At 34.7% G+C, this 19311-nt stretch overlaps 1 protein-coding gene across 3 annotated transcripts in view; it reads right to left on the reverse strand.

Moving 5' to 3' along the window:
* Positions 1-18223, reverse strand: part of LOC129225610 (nucleolysin TIAR-like) — an 83441-nt gene extending 65218 nt beyond the window's left edge. For 2 of the 3 annotated variants that reach the window (XM_054860075.1, XM_054860074.1), the window contains exon 1: positions 17724-18197. In XM_054860075.1, the coding sequence (XP_054716050.1) occupies positions 17724-18053 (330 nt within the window). In that variant the 5' untranslated portion in view covers positions 18054-18197. Of the gene's footprint in view, positions 1-17723 lie in introns of all 3 variants that reach the window. The other variant, XM_054860076.1, reaches the window with a different exon arrangement.
* Positions 18224-19311: the final 1088 nt, after the last annotated feature.

Consider the following 19311-nt stretch of genomic DNA (forward strand, 5'->3'; position numbering starts at 1 on the left):
CCCCCAAAAAAAAAAAAAAAGGTTTTGAAATTTTGCCATCCCAATGGCGACTAGGAAAAGTGTTTTAGGCACCTCGACTTTTCCTTTTGATCTATGTTTCGAATTTCATTCTCAGGGGTCGATCCAGCGCCAAATTGGGGCCGCTTTGCGGCCCCTTCACCAAAATTCCGCATGGCAAAAGCGGCCCCATTCACAAAATTCCGCGTCGCAGAAGCGGCCCCCATTCACAAAATTCCCCATCGCAAAAGCGGCCCCATTCACAAAATTCCGCGTCGTAAAAGCAGCCCCTTCACAAAAATGTATAAAAAGGCAGCCTTTTCACAATATTTTTTAACCGCAAATGTGTACGCATCTACGCGGGAGCCTCTTCCAACCTTCCCCCATCTTATCTTTTTGCTTGCTGCGTGAGGTGTTTTTGCTTGAGAGCGTCAGACGGGGGACGGGAGAGGGGACACTTGTGATTGGTAGCTTGTTTTCAGGAAAATCCTAATATTTTACTTTGATTACGCAATATATATTTAGTATTAATTTGTGTTGAGTTTCAAAATCCAATTCTAAAATAACGTTACTTAAAATAAAATTATTTTACATGCTGTTTTTATATTTTTATTTGTTTTGAAGATCTTGATTTCCTTACATCGGCCATGGTAAACGAATTTTTTCGCATTTTTGATGTTTACTGTACCTTGTTACGAGGCAAACAAATAAAATTTCTTATATATTTATTAACATCATTAAATTGCAAAGTTTTTAAACGAAATACCTACTCTGTAAGAACGTCAAAAATCAAAAAATTAAACGCTGAATGCTGGTGCAGTATTATTTTGGGTTTTAATTACTTTTAAGTTTTTCAAACACATACATGGAATCTTTAATGAGTATTTCACTTCTGTGTTAAGAAATATGTGATATCTTTGAGTCTGTTCATATTGTATTTATTAGGAGTTATCATTACGTTCAGCAGCATGTGCAATTTTCGTTGCTCTTAAAGTATTTGAGAGGGGCAAACAGGAAATCTGTTGTGAGACTTTCACCTTAAGAAAGGTGTGCCTTGCATATGTATATTTGTAAAAAGCAATAAATGTAATGTATGTGTCAAATTACGAATAAAATGTTAAGAGTCTTACTTCCACCCTCCCCCCAGCGCATTTTCTCTTGACAGCTTTCAGGTATTCATCAAGAACTTGCAATCACCCCTGAAACCTGTCTAGGGCTTTTCTATAACGATACGACAGCTAAAAATTGCTTTAATATAATCTTTTCCAAGAAAAAAATCACGAGCAGGTCTTTCTTACAAAAATAAAGGAATTTCACAAAAATATTTTGCCTTTTCACAAAATGGGGACCCAAAAAATAAAACCTGGATCGACCCCTGATTCTACATAATAATTAAATGACGAATGACAATTTACATTGAATACTACAATTACAATTTACATGATAACCGATTCGAATTTTCCCAAGTACTAGAAAAAAGGCTAACTAAAGCAAAAGGAGAGACAAGAACGACAAAGAAAAATCGAATATAAGATGGGAGAAAAAAAAAACAAAAGTAATATTCTTTAGTCAGATAACGCACTGAAAGGAGAAAAATCGTGCAGAAGTAATATCAGATCTTTTCTACACTGTCATCCATTCTGCAATCAGAAAAAGGAATTTTCATCTATACCCTTCGCCATCACAGACAGCTAATTGCCTGTGTTACGCTTCGTTTGCTTGCATCCAATGTTTTAGTGACAGATCAATTTTCTTGTCAGTTAGTTACCAGTATGTCCTAGCCACGGCAACAATTATGGAACATGGTAAAGTTCGGGAGGGGAAGGGGGAATAGGTGATGATCTTTCTTATTCGATAGAAATATCAGGGAGGATTTGTTATTGCACAAACTGCAGCGTTGCATTAATGGTTAGTTACACAGATGATGGTAAAAAAAAAAGGATTTCAGTCGACAATAACAATATTTCTGTGATATTAAATTTCTTGATAGAAGCAATAAATTATAGTTTGAGTTCAACAATGCACAAAACTAAATATATTGCATTAATGCCCAAAAACAATCCCGACAAAACATTCGATACGAAGAAATAAAAAAAAAAAAATGTTAGCATGATACTTGAAATAGGGACTGATGATATACAGGGTTCATACTCTATTTGGATGAAAAAATTCCAAGACTTTTTCTGAAAATTTTCATGACCTCGTTACACGAAGAGAATAGCACTATTTAATCTCAAACCTGGTAATATTTGGAAATGAGCATTAGCAAAACGTCTATATGAATTCCACAGCCTCATTGAAGCACTTACTAGTAATGGAAAAAATATAAGTGCACACTTAATAAACTAAAATATTCTTATTCGTACATGAAATACACCGCCAGCTCAGTCACTTCCAGCCGGGGACTGCAATTTGTGCTTATTAGCACTCATCAGCCCGGCATAGGAGTGACTGAGCTGGAGGTAGAAAACCTCTTAAGGAAGACAAGAGTGCCAAACAAACTGGTAGCTAATACAGAATTAGCACTGACCAGACGAGTGACCGAAACAATGGTTTGGTTCAACTCGAATTTTGAGGGCAAGAGACTCGAATTTTGAGGGCAAAATATTCAGTAAGTTACCGCCCTATAGCCAGGGCTAAAGCAGAAATACATGAAATCATGTATTTCTGCCTTAGCCCTGGCTATAGGGCAGTAACTTACTGAATATTCTTATTTGTCTTCACCATATAAATTTAAGTAAAGTAAAAATGCAGTGAAGCGAATATAATGATGCTTAAATGTCTGATATATTTTTTTAAAAACAGGCAGAATGATATTGAATGGGACAAAGGTTGAATGAGTCATCACTAAGTTTCAATAAATTTACTTCAAAAGTTACCTTTTAGTGTCAACAGTGCCTTTAATCATCCACGTAACTTGAAAGTATTTTGGTTCTTTGAAATAAAGTCACATAGTTTAGTTCTTTATGTTTCTAAACCAAATTTTTTTTGAAAAAAAACCATTCAGTAATGATTCAAAAGTATATTTATTTTGTTTACAAATTTGCATATTTTCAAATGCATATAAATTAATAGGTTCAGAAATTCCAGAACACGTTTAATTACCGACATTGAACGTAGCAGTGGGTCGCATGGATTAGTTTTGCGTGCCGTATGTTGGGCACTACTGTTTTAGAGCATTAGAATTCCTCTTTTTCTGTATTCTATCGCCTGACTTAAGATCTTTATTTTCTAAAACATTCAACAAATTAAGATAAACTCTGATAAATTTAATAATCAAGTCCTTACGAGTGATGGAATCGAACTCGCATGCAACTGAATTGCTTTTTTTTTTTTGAGTGGGCGTGGCAAAACTGAGAACGTGAAATTTTGTTACTACAGAATATGAAACATAAGAAGTGTTGAAAATTACAGAAAATTCAAAATAAGTGATGACCAGGCCATAAAATCACATCGCAAAAAATGCCAAGCGGCTGCGACAGAAGTGGATGCAATGAGATTTCAAAATTCAGATTTGATTTTTGGATCGTTCAATTTTCCACTTTTAATAGCTTTTATGTGCTATACTGTTAAATCACTCAAGATTTCTAATGCTCTTTTAGCTACTGTTCTTTTCTCTTTGTCCAGGACATTTTTCCATGACTTGAAATAAATTTCCGTGACTTTCAATGAAAGTTTCAATTTTTCATGACTTTTCCAGGTCTGAAATTCTGTTTTTTTTTTCCCATGACTTTCCAGGATTTCCATGACCCGTACGAACCCTGGATATAAGTTAAATTTAGCAAGAAATACCCCCCCCCCTTTGAAAACAATATTCTCTGCAAAATTTGAAATTCGCGACAAGTAACCTTTGCTCTTCATAAATACTATTGTACTCGTTTTTAAGTTAATTACGTCAACGGTGCACTTTGAGAAGGGACACCGGTTGGCCCGGGCCTGATCTTGAAGGGGGCTCAATATTTTTAAAACTAGGCGTGAAATATAGGGGTAAACAATAAGGATAAGGGTCGGGAAAATCATTAGTGTTTTTAATTCGTTTTCCCCAAAAATTTCTGTGCACGCCTCTTCAGCGGTTCAAAGCCTTTTTTTTTTTTTTTTAAACCCGAGGGTCGCAATTTACTAAGATGATTCGTGTGGTTCAAAAAACGTACAAAAGTTAAATATACTTTTTTTCTAACTATCATCAAAATATATGAATACAGGAAAGAAAAATACTAACTAAAGACTAGTTATTTTTACTTGATGCTTACTTTATTAATTTAAAGTTTGCATTTGCTTTCAAAAAGCAAATTTCTGAACATGATTGCGAGTTTTCAGTAAGTTACCGCCCTACGGCCAAGGCTAAGGCAGAAATACATGAAATACACCGCCAGCTCAGTCATTCCAGCCCTGGACTGCAGTTTCGTGCAGGTTTTCCACCTCCAGTTCAGTCACTTCCTATGCCGGGCTGATGAGTGCTAATATGCACGTAACTGCAGCACTCGGCTGGAATGACTGATCTGGCGGTGTATTTCATGTATGAATGTGAGTATTCAATTTTTTAACACGTTTTAAACCGCTTTATAAATTAGGCACTTTTATATGCTGCAGACACCCAGAAACAACCTAAGACTACCACCCCGCAGGTCTCCCAACATTATGAATAAGTAAATAGCAAAATATTTTTTTTCATGCCGTTTCATAAAATAACAATAATAATAAACACAAGCAAAGTGAAAACGCTAATTACGTTACAAAAGCAACTCATTGAGACGTTTAGTCAATGCGTCCAGGTACACACACACAAATTGCGTTCCATACATTACTTTTGAGTTCATGCATGATTACTTTACAAATAAAAATGCATGTACATAAAGATTGCATAATATCACTTTCTGGTAAGCGTAAATAACTAAGAATACTATTATTTTCACTAAAATCAGAACGCACCAAAAAAAAAAAAAAAAGACTGAACTACTGAACTCTAGTAAAACTTATAACTACTAATCGCTAGCAAGCTTTTTCTTAAAGATACTCGCATTCACTCAAGAAGAGGAAAAGAATACTTAACCGTATAAAACGAATATAAGCATCTTTTAGGATGGTAAAAAGAAAAACTGTTTTAGTAAAATAATTTCGTATCCTCAGGTGAAGAAAGAACTCCAGCCGTTCCAATAGTGCTTTAGTTCCCTAGAGTAATGGGGAAGACGTAAGGTGAAGGCAATGAAAGGAAAAGTTTTAGTAACCCATGTCCCTTAGGAAAGTACTTGACCATATCAAAAATTTACGGCCGCGTGGGGAACCAGGTAAACTTATCTACCACATTCTATCTTAACTTAATGGCAATCTTATGACGTTGGGCCAAGAAACATGTCGATATATGTTCCTGCCCTACCAGTCACCAGGGATAAGGCATTTTCTGCGCGTTTAAGTACGGAGTCGGGCAACAATCTGAAACGAAACGGTCACAAAGGGACTAACTAAGAAAGAATTGCATTAATGTAAAAAACTATAGGGGGCTCTGCCCCCTGCTCGCTAAAGCTTACCATTTTCTTTTCTTGCTCTGACAACTATTTAGCAAACTTGCATAACCTTACAAAATATAAGTTTCTAAATTTATTAAATCTAATTTACCTATAATTTGCTAGTTACTTTGTATTTATTAGATTTTACTCTTCCCAAGAAAATGTAAAATTTATGAAAACATTCGGGGAAAAACAAATAATGCGGGGGAAAATGAACGTTAAAAAAAAAAAAAAAAACATTTTAGAACGAGCAGATGCGTGTGCATCACATGACTTCCTTTTACACCAATTTAATGTTATTTCCCCATTACTGCAATTTTAATGTGATTCAATAGTTAACTCTCTAAATATCACCAATCATCGCAAGGAAACAAATTTTGCGCCACGTTCTAAAATTTGGAGCTTTTTTTTTTAATTTCGGCAGATTTTAAGGCCTTATATCTCAATAACAGGGGGACAAGGGTACATAATTTTTGCGTCAAAAAATGTCTTGTACTCTTTCGATTGCTAACCATTTGAACTTTCTTATTACTTATTCGTGTGGTTCCCTAGTATTTTTAAAATGAAAAACGACTCAAACGTTTCTTGACTTTTATTTGTTGATTGATCTTGTTCCATAAGCAAGTTTTACTTCTTTTATTAAATGAGCCGGATGGAATAGGAGCATAAACCAAAATTTGATATCGCTAGAAATCTGTCAAAAAAAAAAAAAAAAAAAAATCCCGTCAGTGCTGGTACTAAAAAGTAACCGTGTACTAAAATCAAAAGCGTTTTTTAAATTAGGAGAAGATCATTTCTCACTGTTACGCTTTCCCTCTCCGGCAGGGAGAGGTTCCCCTACTATTTGTACTGGTCATCTCCAATCCCCTTTTTTTCCCCTTCAACTCAATACAGAAAATTTTATACAGCATCGGATACCAATATATATATATATATATATATATATATATATATATATATATATATATATATATATATATATATATATATATATATATATATTATATTACTGTTCATTTTCCTAAGTCGAGACTTAGCGCCAATTTGCGCATGCGTCGGGTCTGCTGTGATTTTATCAAAATAGGGAGGGAAACCCGGAAGTAAAAGTTTCAAAATAACGTGTTCAAAGACCACAAACGCGAGCGGTAAGTGCCCATCCTCAACCTATCGCCCCTTTTTGAAATGGAATCTGTCCTGAGTGGTAGGTGGTCTTTCTTTCGAGAACGGACAGTATATATATATATTAGACATCATAATTTTAATAATTAAAAACTTCAATATATGTACTTCAGAGCTAATGGTTCTCAAGGGTCAATGTAGAAAGAACGATTAATTTATAAAGCATCATAACGAAAGGGGGTGGGGGAGCAAGTAAGAAAACAGTTTTTAAAACTACGGAGTTGATCCCAAACAAATTTGACTTAATGTATTTAAAAAAAACTTAGAACTGAAAAAATAGTGGCCAGGTAATTAAAATAAAATTTTACATTAAATGTTCCAAGGAAAAATTATACAAATGGTCTCAGCCGAGTTCGGAAAACTTTGAGTCTTACAAAGGGAGCTATATTTCAAGTCCAAGTGTTAGAAAAAGCATCGCATTGAGAGAATGCTCTCTCTTGTATGATAAATAGCAAATAAAAGAGACGACAGACAAATAACTTTGGACTAAATATATTAACCAATAGGGTTCGGCATAAATCTTTGGGACGATCGACGAAAAGTAAAGGAAAATATCGTTCGCTCCGGCTCATCGATCACGACGTAATCAATCACATCATCGGCAATGCCGCCGGTCACTGATTACTTTCGTGGAAAATATTTCTTTCAGTGGCGACGATCAATGAATACACTAAATGAGACATCGATCAGTCGAAATGATCGCGCTGTGAAGGCATGATATGCAGAAATTCCTTCACTTATCTCTCGAATTTCCAAATGAAATTGTTAATTTCCAATTTAAGTGAATTTCATTCGCTTTGAAGCTTTCTGAAAACAATCTGCATTTTCTCCCTCCTTTAAATTATTTTCCGGACAAAACGAATGTGTAATTTGTAAATAAATTTTGACAGTAAAAGAAATGTTTATAAAGTAAACAATGGGGTTGTTTCCTTTAGTCAAAAGTTCTACTTTTAGTCACTGAAATTGATAGAATAAGCAAAAAAAAAAAAAAAAAACCGTGAACCGAGAAAAAACTTTCATTTTCCCAACACTTCATTTTTAATTAGTTTTTTAAAATGCCCGATTTTGAAAAAAAAAAAAAAGAGGAGGGGGGGGGGCATGGTTTTTATGACGTCACAAATGATGTAGTTTGGCACATCTTTCTACCACGTTTCCACATTAGAATTATCAAGAAGCGAATTAAATATTGCGCCCTTCCTTGCTATCAACCATATCGTTGCCAGTACACGTGAGTAAAGATGCGAATTAAATATTGGGGCATTCCAAGGTATTTTTGACATTTATGTAGAGTCCGTAACGTGACCTTTTTTGCCATAACTTTTTAATTTACTGTTTGATTAGCATATAATTTTATTTTGATCTTTTCCTAACAACACACCAGCGCAAATTAAAATAATTTGCAAATCAAACGGTAAATTAAAAAGTTATGGCAAAAAAAGGTCACGTTACGGACTCTACATAATGTCAAAAATACTGTGGAATGCCCCTATTGCGTTCAATGAATGGCATTTCATCATTTGTGATGTCATCGGCAGAAGCGTAAACAATGAAAGCGCACCGATTAAAATTTTTTTTTTTTTAATATTAAACTTAATCAAAATATTTAAAAAATGGTCAGATCTTATGTTTTTAAGCATGCTCTTTCAGAAAAATACTTTTAAAATTTCGGAAACGACCCCATAATTTGTGCACAGGAAGGTATTTCACCGTGAGCAGGTAAACGCAGTTTCTGCAGAAATGAATTTTCGAGATAATTTGAAGAAATGTGTGTTGGATGCAATATAGGAAAATCTGGGAATTAGATGTTTTTTTCGCGTCTTTTTTCACCGAAAACCAAATAAGCAAGCTTGTACAATAAAGCTAACGTGCAACAGATGACAAAAAAAAAAAAGGGCGAAAGAAAAAAAAAAAAAGAAAAACTTGCAGTTACTGCCCTTTACCTGCCCATGGCCGTATTAAACGGAAACGTTTTCTAACATTATGAGCATTAATAGTTTTCTGGAATGTAAAGTTTGAGATGACAGGTCGCCCATTTATATTATCTTTACTAATAATAAAGCTGAAAGTCTCTCTGTCCGGAGGATGTCTGGATCTCTGTGCCGCGCATAGCGCCTAGATCGTTCTGCCGATTTTCATGAAATTTGGCAAAATTAGTTGTAGCATGAGGGTGTGCACGTGTGCACCTCGAAGCGATTTTTCGAAAATTCGATGTGGTTCTTTTTCTATTCCTATTTTAAGAACAAAAATATCATAAGATGGACAAGTAAATTACGAAATTATCATAACGTGGAATCATAACATGGGTACAAGCCAATTGGCGAGAAAATTTACCATACATTATTTGTGAATATACAGGCGAACCAAAAGACCTTCTAATTTTTTCTATTACGGGCAAAGCCGAGCGGGTACAACTAGTTTTTAATAAAGAGTCGCTTTTTTTTTAATCGGCTCAAAACAATGTAAAACATGTTGTTCGTTTAAACAATCAACCAGAAAGAGAAAAAAAATGGTTGAACGCAAGTTCAATAATTCTGAATGTAAAACCAATCCTTCCAATACGCTCATAGTACATGTCAAATTAATATTCAAAAAAATTGGAACGATCTGAAACGCTTATCTTGATTGCATTTTTTACCAATGGGAATGTCCAACTTACGTAGCTTGAATTTCGCTTCTTACGCATCTTTTATTTCAGCGTCTGTTTATTTTTCTGTGGAGGACCCAAGAACTCTATTTTCCTACTGTTACGTAAACAAAAATCAAACGGTATAATTTATGTTCGTAAAAATGTTCGTAAAATAGCTCTTTTGAGAACAAAAAGCTGCAGGTCATTAAAATAATTTTCATATAAATACGGCGATCATGTTCGAGAAATGTATTTGTTTGCTTAAAGGAATATTAGATTTTTAGGAAGATAGAATATAATCCATTTGATTCACAAGAAATAATTGCTAGCTTACTTTGCGCGGTAATACTTGGAAAAAAAAATCATGATTTAAAAAAATTCAAATTTGCTAACTTAAATTTTATTTTTGCAGGAATTTCAGATTTGGACTACAGAAAACATTGACAAGAAAGCAGGGTTTGTGTGTGTGGGGGGGGGGGGCATTTTTTTAAAAATAAAATATCAGTTTTTTTAAATTTAAATATGATTTGTTTGATATTATTTTTAAATCTTCAAAAATGTATAAATATTAATTACTTTACATTAACAAATATAATATATTTCCTACACTAGATGAATCCATTAAGTTTACTTTTAAAATTAGGTTGAGTTTTATAAATATTCAATAAACTAAAGATTTATAAATACGTTATAATGTTTAAATAAAATTTACATCATATACGTTTTTAAAGTAAAATAATATGTTGAACGACTACTATTTTGAACTATATTAGTCATGGCGTATAAGAAAAACTACAAAATGCTCTGAACTAATTTTGGAGTAAAAGCAATATTGCAAGAGTACCTTACACAGATAGAGGGATCTATGAATTGTATAATGTAGTGTGGTTATATTTAGAGCAACACATTCAAATAAAATGCAACATTAATTTATAAGTATAAAATCAACTGATTTTAATCAAGTGATTTTCTTTTTTTAAATCACTTGATTTAATAAAGTTCATTCAAATCAAAGAACTCTGCGAAAAAGCCCCTCCCCCCCGCACATCCTTAAAAAAAATTATATGCAAAATTGATTTACATTAAGTAACAGTCGAAGCTATATTGATGTTCTTAAAACAAATTTGAGACTTAAAAGCCAAAAAATTCACTTCATCATTGGTTCAGAAAAACGTGACAAAAAATTGTAAAACTTTAGATTTAATAGCAGATTATGCACAGTAGTACAGCAAAGTACCGTATTGTACGTTCATTTACACTTAAGAATTATGATCCATTTTAGCCACGTTCTAGTACAGGACGTGTGAAAAGCATAATATGTTCTGTAATCCAAACGATTTGGTAGTCCGAAATCGCCCCTGGTCACAATTAAATAGGATTAAAGAGGTTCTACAGTATTTCCCTTTTATGTTAGTATTTTTGTGTTTGATAAGATTGTCGACAATATGATCAAGGCCAAAATACAAACTGTTCCAATACATCAATTACAAATGTTACTGAGAGAGTCATGGACAAAACAAAAAGGTAATTCATGTGACCTACTTTAAAATAAGACTGAAAAAAAAAAAAAAAAAAAAAGCATGGGGGGGGGTGTCTTAAGCAAACGTCAATGTTTCAATGTATCTCATAATTCTTTGTTTTTTGTTGTTATTCCTAAAAAAAGAAAAAAGATAAACACAAAAATAAAAAAAGGTTTCATTTATTGTACAAATAGTCTAAGTAATAATAATTATATTAAAAATATTTTTTTAATAAAAAAATATATATATTTTAATATACCGACTTGCCGTTGATTCGTTTATAGATTTTTGGTGAAAATCTATAAACTAAAAGTTTCATTACGTTATATATATATATGTTACTATGAAAAACTAAAACCTGGAGAATGCTGAAATTCGCCAGTGAGTGTCAACATTCGCATAGCAAAGATATCGAGTAACACATGTACTTTGAGGATAAAAAAAAGACGACTAACAATCAACATTTTAATGTTCAGCAATGCTACATTTTTCTTCCAAAGAGCAATATTCAACGATTTCTAAAGTCATGCTATGTTTTATTCTTAATGCAAATTACCAATTAAAAAATAAAAACTATTAAAACGGTAGTTTAAACTACCAAATTTAAATCTATTACACTCAGAATTACTACTCTAATAACTATTCAGTATATCAGTTCTAATCATTTTATTTAACGTTCATTTTAATACAGTGACAAAGCCTAAACGTTCATAACGAAACGCATGAATTTTTAAATAAATGGCGAAATAAAAATAGAAACTGCAATAAGGCTATTAAATTAATAATATTTAATCGAATGCATTTGGTATGTATATTCCATAATGAAACAATGTCTAAAACTTTTAAAAAATCCCGGGGAGGGAGTAAAAAGTAGTCTAACATCACAACAACAGCGAACGATCCTTACGTTAAAATTAATGAGAACATTTAAATGGAAACAAATAAGGCTGGCACAATTTTAACAATCGCATAGATAAATTCATTCTATATAAAACGAACCCCATATGTTTATATTTTATTATTTAAGAAAGACATAGTAAATTATGGGTATTTCAAAAACCTGTTACAAAAAATATTATAGGGGAATGAATCGCCGATTTGAAAACCTAAGATATACAAATACACGTAGTATAAGTGCTGAAATATATGTAAAATTCTAGAAAATTAATAAATTAGATACCCTTCCCTACAAATTCCTTTAATTATTTGAATTTTAAAATAAGTGAAGCTAATATAGGTTTCTGCTATACACATCATTTTGAAAAACAAAAGAAAGATTCTAATCCGCTATTCCTAAAGCGATAATATCAATTACAATAAAAATTCGAGGATGCAGTTATGTAAATGCAGAAGAAAAAAAAATTCTTCATTTGCACCATGAAATAAAATGATCACTAAAGGTCATTCTTTAATTTTATTTTCGAATGAAAACGCTATCAGAGTGGGTCATATTTCTCCGAGTATCTTTTATCCGAAATCCAGTGTGGCAGACACTTAAATTTTTCCTATGGAGGGTTGAAGGTCCCATTATCGTGATTAGGGAATGCCATACCGGTATTTCGAGCAAATTTTGCAATTTCGAAATAACGGTATTCGCTGAAGTAAAATACCGGTATTTTCGGTATTAGCTAAAAATAATACATAGTTTCAATTAAAGAATTTTCAAATTGAGTTATTTCATTTCTTCTTATATTTTAAATGCATATCTCTTCCATGACACAGAACCAAAATTAATCTATTGCTGTGAAAATTTAGCTTCAAAAGTACTAACTAATAAAATATCATTGAACAAAAGCAGCGGAAATATTGCAAAATGATATTGTCATTACTAAACGGCGAGATGAATTGCATTTTTGTGCGCTTTTGTACACCATGTTTTATTATTTCTATTTCCCCGATCGCTCACTTTAGAATGTGATTTTTCGAATAGTTCGAGGTTTAACTTTTTTACTCTTTGACTCATTTTTATTTTCACTTCAAACTTTCAATATCTTAAATCAGCCATCTGATTTTGAAAATTTTTGCAATAGAACGTATGCATCTAGGACTAACCGTTGCGAAAATGGAGATCTTTCAGTTTAAATCGGAACACCCTCTATATATAGTGTCTTGAAAATTTGCATAGAAGTAAAAGCATACTGGATTGAAATATTTTCAGATATGTTCATTATTATAATTGTAAAGAATTTTGAAAAGAAAGCGAAAACAAATAACATAAACTTACAAGATCAAATTTAGTCAAGATTATCGTAAATGTGAAACCAAAGGGCTAATCAAGAGCAAACACAAACTCTCCTGGTCAAGAGAAAATGATGTTAACATTGGAAAAGTATCGTCTCTCGAAGAGAAATTACAACTAGCTATAAAGTCAAAAAATAAATAAATGAATGAATAAATAAAATAATAATATTGTACGCAATACACAACAAGCACACACACTCGAAAGGATTTATCCAAAAATAACACGCAAGAGACCGAATTATTTGAAGGACTTCCTGATATTTGGAGGTGTATCGCACATTGTTAACAATATCACCGACCTCCGTGAATTCAGAAAGAGTATTTTCAACCAGGGCTGTGGAGTCGGAGTCGAAGAGTCGGAGTCGGACTGATTTTGGGGTAAAGGAGTCGGAGTCATTCAAAAAGATGCCGACTCCGGGTTTCTTTTTTTTTCTTTAATTTTCACTGACTCTCCTTGCATTAAAAAAAAACTGACTACCAATTGGTTTGATTACATGTATTAAGGCCCAATAATAACAAAAAACCTGTCATCGGCAACCAACCGGCTTGCTTGTTTATCGAACCCTATGTAACAGACTGTCTACGCAATCACCTTGTTTGCTTGTTTTTTCACTTATAAAATCTGCTAGCAAACGGATTTGTTTCTTAAAATTTTCTAAGTAATCACTTTCAAATCAAAATAATAATATATTTTTTACCTCGATCTCAGTTATAAAATATTAAAAGGAATGTATGAATCGCTTGAGCAAGTTGGGAAACTTCTGAGGGTGTTTGGTAAATTCAAATAAGTGTTGGCTGGCCCGAAAGCGCATATCCAAAAGATCCAATATATTTTTTTTAATCTAAAGCCTTTATCTAAGAAAGCTTAGTTCTCACTTACTAAAAAGTTCAAAATAAAATCAGTACATGATTTCTTGGTTACAACACTCAATAATTGTAGTTAATCCAAAAATCTTCTTAAGGTTAATTTTAAAGCTGCCAATAAAACTGAAATTAAAATTTGAGCCAAGAATTGAAGGTATAATAAAAGCTATTTGTACAAAGCTGTATACCGCCGCATTTTAAGTGAAATTTGCTCCAGACGTACATGTACCCGACCTCTCCCCACAATATAGTGCAATATTTTTGTTGAAATTTTTAAGATGAAATTTGAGATTTATTTTTCGGGAAATTTTTCAGAATTAAAGTATATCAATTTTTACAGACTCTGAAATTAAGTTGAGGTGTTACCCACAAGATGTCACACAGGACGGGGAGGGGGCACCTCCCTCTAAGAAAACTTTTTTGACTTAGCAAAAAAGTTTTTTTTCTCTCTCACAAGTTAACAGCTTTCAAAAATTGAAAGCACAGGATTTGATCAACATCTATTTGTTGAAAATTAAAGGGGAGCATATTAATCCTTTCCCGGTCAAAAAAAAAAAAAAAAAGGATTTTTAAGTAATCTCACTTAATCGCAACTATTGGATAATTTGATTTTCAAATTGAATTTCTAACTTTGTATGCATCTTAAGTTTATAGTAAAATACAACGCGAAAATTTCATAAAAAGGAATTAATATTTCAATCTCTGTTTAGTGGTTTTACCCCCTTCTTATGAGGGTGGGGATTTGAAAAACAAAATAAATAAATAAGTAATTAAGCCGGAGTCAGCTATTTCTCTTCCGACTCCGCAGCCCTGTATTTCAACTGTAGGAAAGTTACGCACTAAAATTAGTTCCAGGCTTAGGGACAATTCAATACATGCACTATGTTTTTTACTAACATGCACTATGTTTTTTACTATTATTGATTTTTTTTTATTATGACATTTGTTCCTTTATTTCATATTTGTTCACAAAACGTTTTCATGAATTATACAATTTTTGCTCAAAATTATGAAATGTGACAACGAAACAATATGTTTTCAAGCATTTTTTGAGAAATTTCAATTACCGTATTAATTCCGATATCAAATTTTTAAAATACCGAATACCAGTATTGAATTTTTGGTCCGGTATTGCAATCCCTAATCATGATATACCCCAACACGCCGCCAAATATTCTTTTGGTTTTATCGATTGCCGGAAACCTAATTAAATTCCAGAAAGCACAAGGAATTACATCATAATTCAAAAATGAAAACAGCAAAGAAAACTCATGAAAGAGTCATGAAAGTAAATACTTGAAATATTACTTCTTTTCATTGTTTACAAAATTAATTTGTAATGTTTATGCCTCTTAGTGGCCTTATTCCCGGCCGATTTGTTGACTTCTTTTTGACACTCAAGCAGTTTCTGAAATTTTTCGTGCCTAAAAACGGGGGCTCGTTCATGGACGGGGGTCATTGTTTGGCATGACCCCCCACCCCCCAAATGGTAGTCTGTATCCACCCCTGGCTCACACAGGGAATATTTAAATCATATCTGACCATTCCTAGGTCAAATAAGCTGTAAAAGCCTTTGAGTCTCAATCAGCTATTTTTATTACACTTTCTCCCAATTTCATTGTTAAAACGAGTGATGCACAAATATTGTTGAGATGGGGGGAAAAAAAAAACTTTAAAAAAGTATGTAAGCATTGGCTGCAAATAGCCGTGTTCAAGATAATTGAAAAATAGATGCTTTAAGGAAGTTAAGTTGTTGTATTAACAATCTGCGGGAGAAACAAACTCACACGATTCGAATCTAGTATTATTCAAATGGACACTAAAAACCGAAATTTTCCAGAAACATCCATTAAAATTATGACGGTATTAAGTAAATCAAAATGCAATCGATCTCGATTTTTAACAGGTATACTTCCAAAACGTTCATTTTGAATATTTGTGGTTTTTCTTTAATGTTCCCAGCTATCTGCACTTGGAATAAAAACACAATAGAACTCGAACTTGATTTAATGGTATCGACCATTGTGTCTCGCTTTCAAGGAAGGAGGAAGTAAGAAATACCTTAAAAAAAGGTGACCTGCCTACTTGTATCAATGTTTTTATATTTAATTCATGTCCAAAAGAAATACTCTTCCAAATAAATCCAGGCTTAAAAATAATTTAAAACATTTTCATCCATTTCCCTAACAAAAGTTGATTTTAGACATGAGATACTGAAACAAAGAGAAATACGGATGGAATTGAGAACAGATGAACACGATCGAACTCAGCAATTAAATAGAATTGAGCATGCAAAAAATCTTCTTCAAAAAGAAACACTTAGTCATAGGAAAGCTGACGGGGCTGAAATCTTATTCGTCGTGCAATGATAAACAAGGCAGAAAATGAATAAATATTCCAAGCAATAGCAAAACTAATCTTCGGTGCGCGACAAGAAAACTACATTCGTTGACACCAATGACGAAAATAAGAATCGAAACTTTTCATTTTACTTAAAAGTTTTCATAGAACCTTTTTCCTTCGCGTATCTATTTAACCTCATCACTCACTGAGCTACGGGATATTTAACACATTGTGGACGGATTACAGAGTAAAGAAATTACATAAAGAGGCCACGCTATACTAAGAAATTAATGCCGGAAGTTGCACCGTTGTATCCCAAGATTCTTAGCTTCCTGCTAAGTATCTTGAGATACATCTCGATTCAAAACATTCCATTACTGAATTTCAATTGGGTGTTAATTTAAACATAGATATCGTTGCAAGTTTATGAAACACGTTTTTGAAATTGCATTAAAACATGAATTAAAATGCAAACCAATCCACCAGCTACTTTATACGGTCTCTTTGCGAGATTGGTTTAAACTATTTTCGCGAAGCGATCATGTTATCATAACTTCGCTCATCATTGCACCGCTGTATCCCATAATTCCGGCTTCAATTTCATCTCCTTTTTACCATAGACGGGGTCTCTCTGTGACATTTCTTTACTCTATGACGGGTTACGAGAATCCTCGTAATTTTCACGTTCTGTCAAATGAACGTTCACGCGACTTACCGAGTTAAGCTAGGTATAGTCGCATAGGCAGCAGATATCTCTCATAGGAAGCCTTCACGACATTTGTTCTAGCGTTTTGTAAACTTCTTGTGAGTTCTAAATCTCCGTAGCTTTTGCCGCTCGACTGAATTTTCTCCAATGCAGTACCCAGGGGAAGGTTTATGGGTCCGCAATCCTCATATAAGTAATAGCCGATGATCGAGTAACCCGCGTGTTTTAACAATGAAACACGCGCCACGGCATGATCTTTTGATAATATGTTTTGGTAATGCAGGGAAAGGCTTTATTGGGACGAGGCTGAACTCGATCCGGCAACTTATCAGTTTCACTGGTAAGACTGTAATTTCAAGGGAATGAAAAAATGGTCAACAATGAACGCTACTTGCTGGAGTTTAGGGTTCATCCACTGGAAGGCTTACAATTTCAACTATCAAAATATTACCAAACAGGCAATGGCTTCGTTCAAGTGTAGAAGCGATTTTCACTCGTCATACCTTGACGCGCGGCCTTCTAGTTGTACAAAATAATACCTCAGAGAGGTTATATCGACAGCCCTTATGTACTTGGTCCAGCTTATTTCCAAAAGAGGACCCCCATTCAAAAATATTTTCGGACACGCCCTCTTGGTGTTCTCCGAACTTTTTCCACAGCTGGGGAATGCCAACTCAAAATTCTACCGGTCCACAATGTGTCAAGATCCGAAGAAGGGATTCCAACTCGAGAGAGGTACTTACAATGGGCGTCTGTGTGGTCATTTCCATCTTCATAAGCACCTGCTGGTGAAGGAGGGACGCGGCCCGCAGGGCGTGGATCGAGGTGGCCGCGGGGCGGAACAGTGCAGTCTGCTGCTGCTGCTGTGGTGTGACCACGGCCGGCACGGCGGTTGCGGCGGCGGCGTAGGGGTTGCCGGCGGTGGCCGGGGCGGCGGCGCCCACCAGCGAGGAGGGCGCCCAGGGCGTGAACAGAGTCAGGGCCGCATCGGCGGACGAGGCCGGATCCGGGCAGAGGGCGGCCCCAAGCTGCGGATGCGGTCGGACGGCCGTAGCGTACGGTTCGATCAGCATGGAATTCCCGACACCGCCACCACCGGCAGCAGCGCAACGAGTGTACGGCGCGCACAGCACAGCCAGCTTTTCGCTCTCCTCCGCTGCCGATACTCCACGATCCTCGAAATCCACACAACAGCGAGAGCAAGAGTCGGTGGCCGTCCTCCCGCCGAACCAAGGAACGAGTGGAGGAAGCAGGGGGCGCCGCCCGACGCAGTCGCACTGCGCCCGGCGCGCATGCCATCGCGCCCCGCTTTCGCACGGAGAAAACGCTACAAAATAGCCTAATTCGAGAATCACCCCTGCAATCAATACGGCATCGCAACATGAATCGGCAGCCCGAAAATTAATGATAAACAATGGATCGCCCGATAGATTTTGACATCATTATCAGACGCACGCTTCTCCTACGGGGTGGGAGGCGGGATCCGCTCAATGAGGGGCGTCAGACAGGAAGAATGGAAGAGTTTTTGTTTTGGTCATGAATGACTAGTCCACTGAAAACAAATATGCTTCAATATCTGCCGAAATTCAAACACTTCATCAATAAATGTTTAGAATTTTTATACAAAATATCTAATCCAGCTTCTGGCTAGCATAAAAATAGTTCCTTCGAATTCGAGTTAACTATTTGAAAGTACTTTAAATAATAAAAAAGACAGAAGGATTTAAAATTGGTGCATTTCTTTAATTCATAAAAATACAATTATTATATAAAAACAAAACAAAAAAAAAAACATAAAAAGTCCAAAACTGACAGCCAGAACGTATTTTCTGCTCTTGCCTTAGCAAGATTTTTTTTCCCCATGAAAAAAAAAAGAAAAGAAATTGAATTCCTAAAACATATTTTCAATCAGAAGGCAAATCGTGAGTGATCCGCGGAAGCACTTTCACATTTAAAGGCCGATTCACATGGCGACCGATCCGTCCGCCCGTTCCGATTTATCGGACGTGACGGACAGGTGTGAAAACATTGCAACATTCATACTAGCTCCGTCCGATAGCCAAGTGAAGGTGTTCCCCCGCTAGGGATGAAGAGCACGCATCTAATGCCGTTCTTTTGTCGCTCTCCTAATCAAAATAAATTTAACAAGAAGTTATAAGCGCTGCTGCTGTGATTGCAATAAGCCTTTTAAAAATACATTATTGTTTGTCACGAACGTCAAGCAAGCGGTTAGTAGGATCACTTTGAACGTTCAGAAGAATTTTGGGCAGTAGAAATTAAAATGGCCGAACGATAAGGGTAAGCAAGTAGTGTAACAGAATTTTTTCAAAT

This window comes from Uloborus diversus, chromosome 7 (assembly GCF_026930045.1).
Source record: "Uloborus diversus isolate 005 chromosome 7, Udiv.v.3.1, whole genome shotgun sequence".
NCBI classification, from domain to species: domain Eukaryota; kingdom Metazoa; phylum Arthropoda; class Arachnida; order Araneae; family Uloboridae; genus Uloborus; species Uloborus diversus.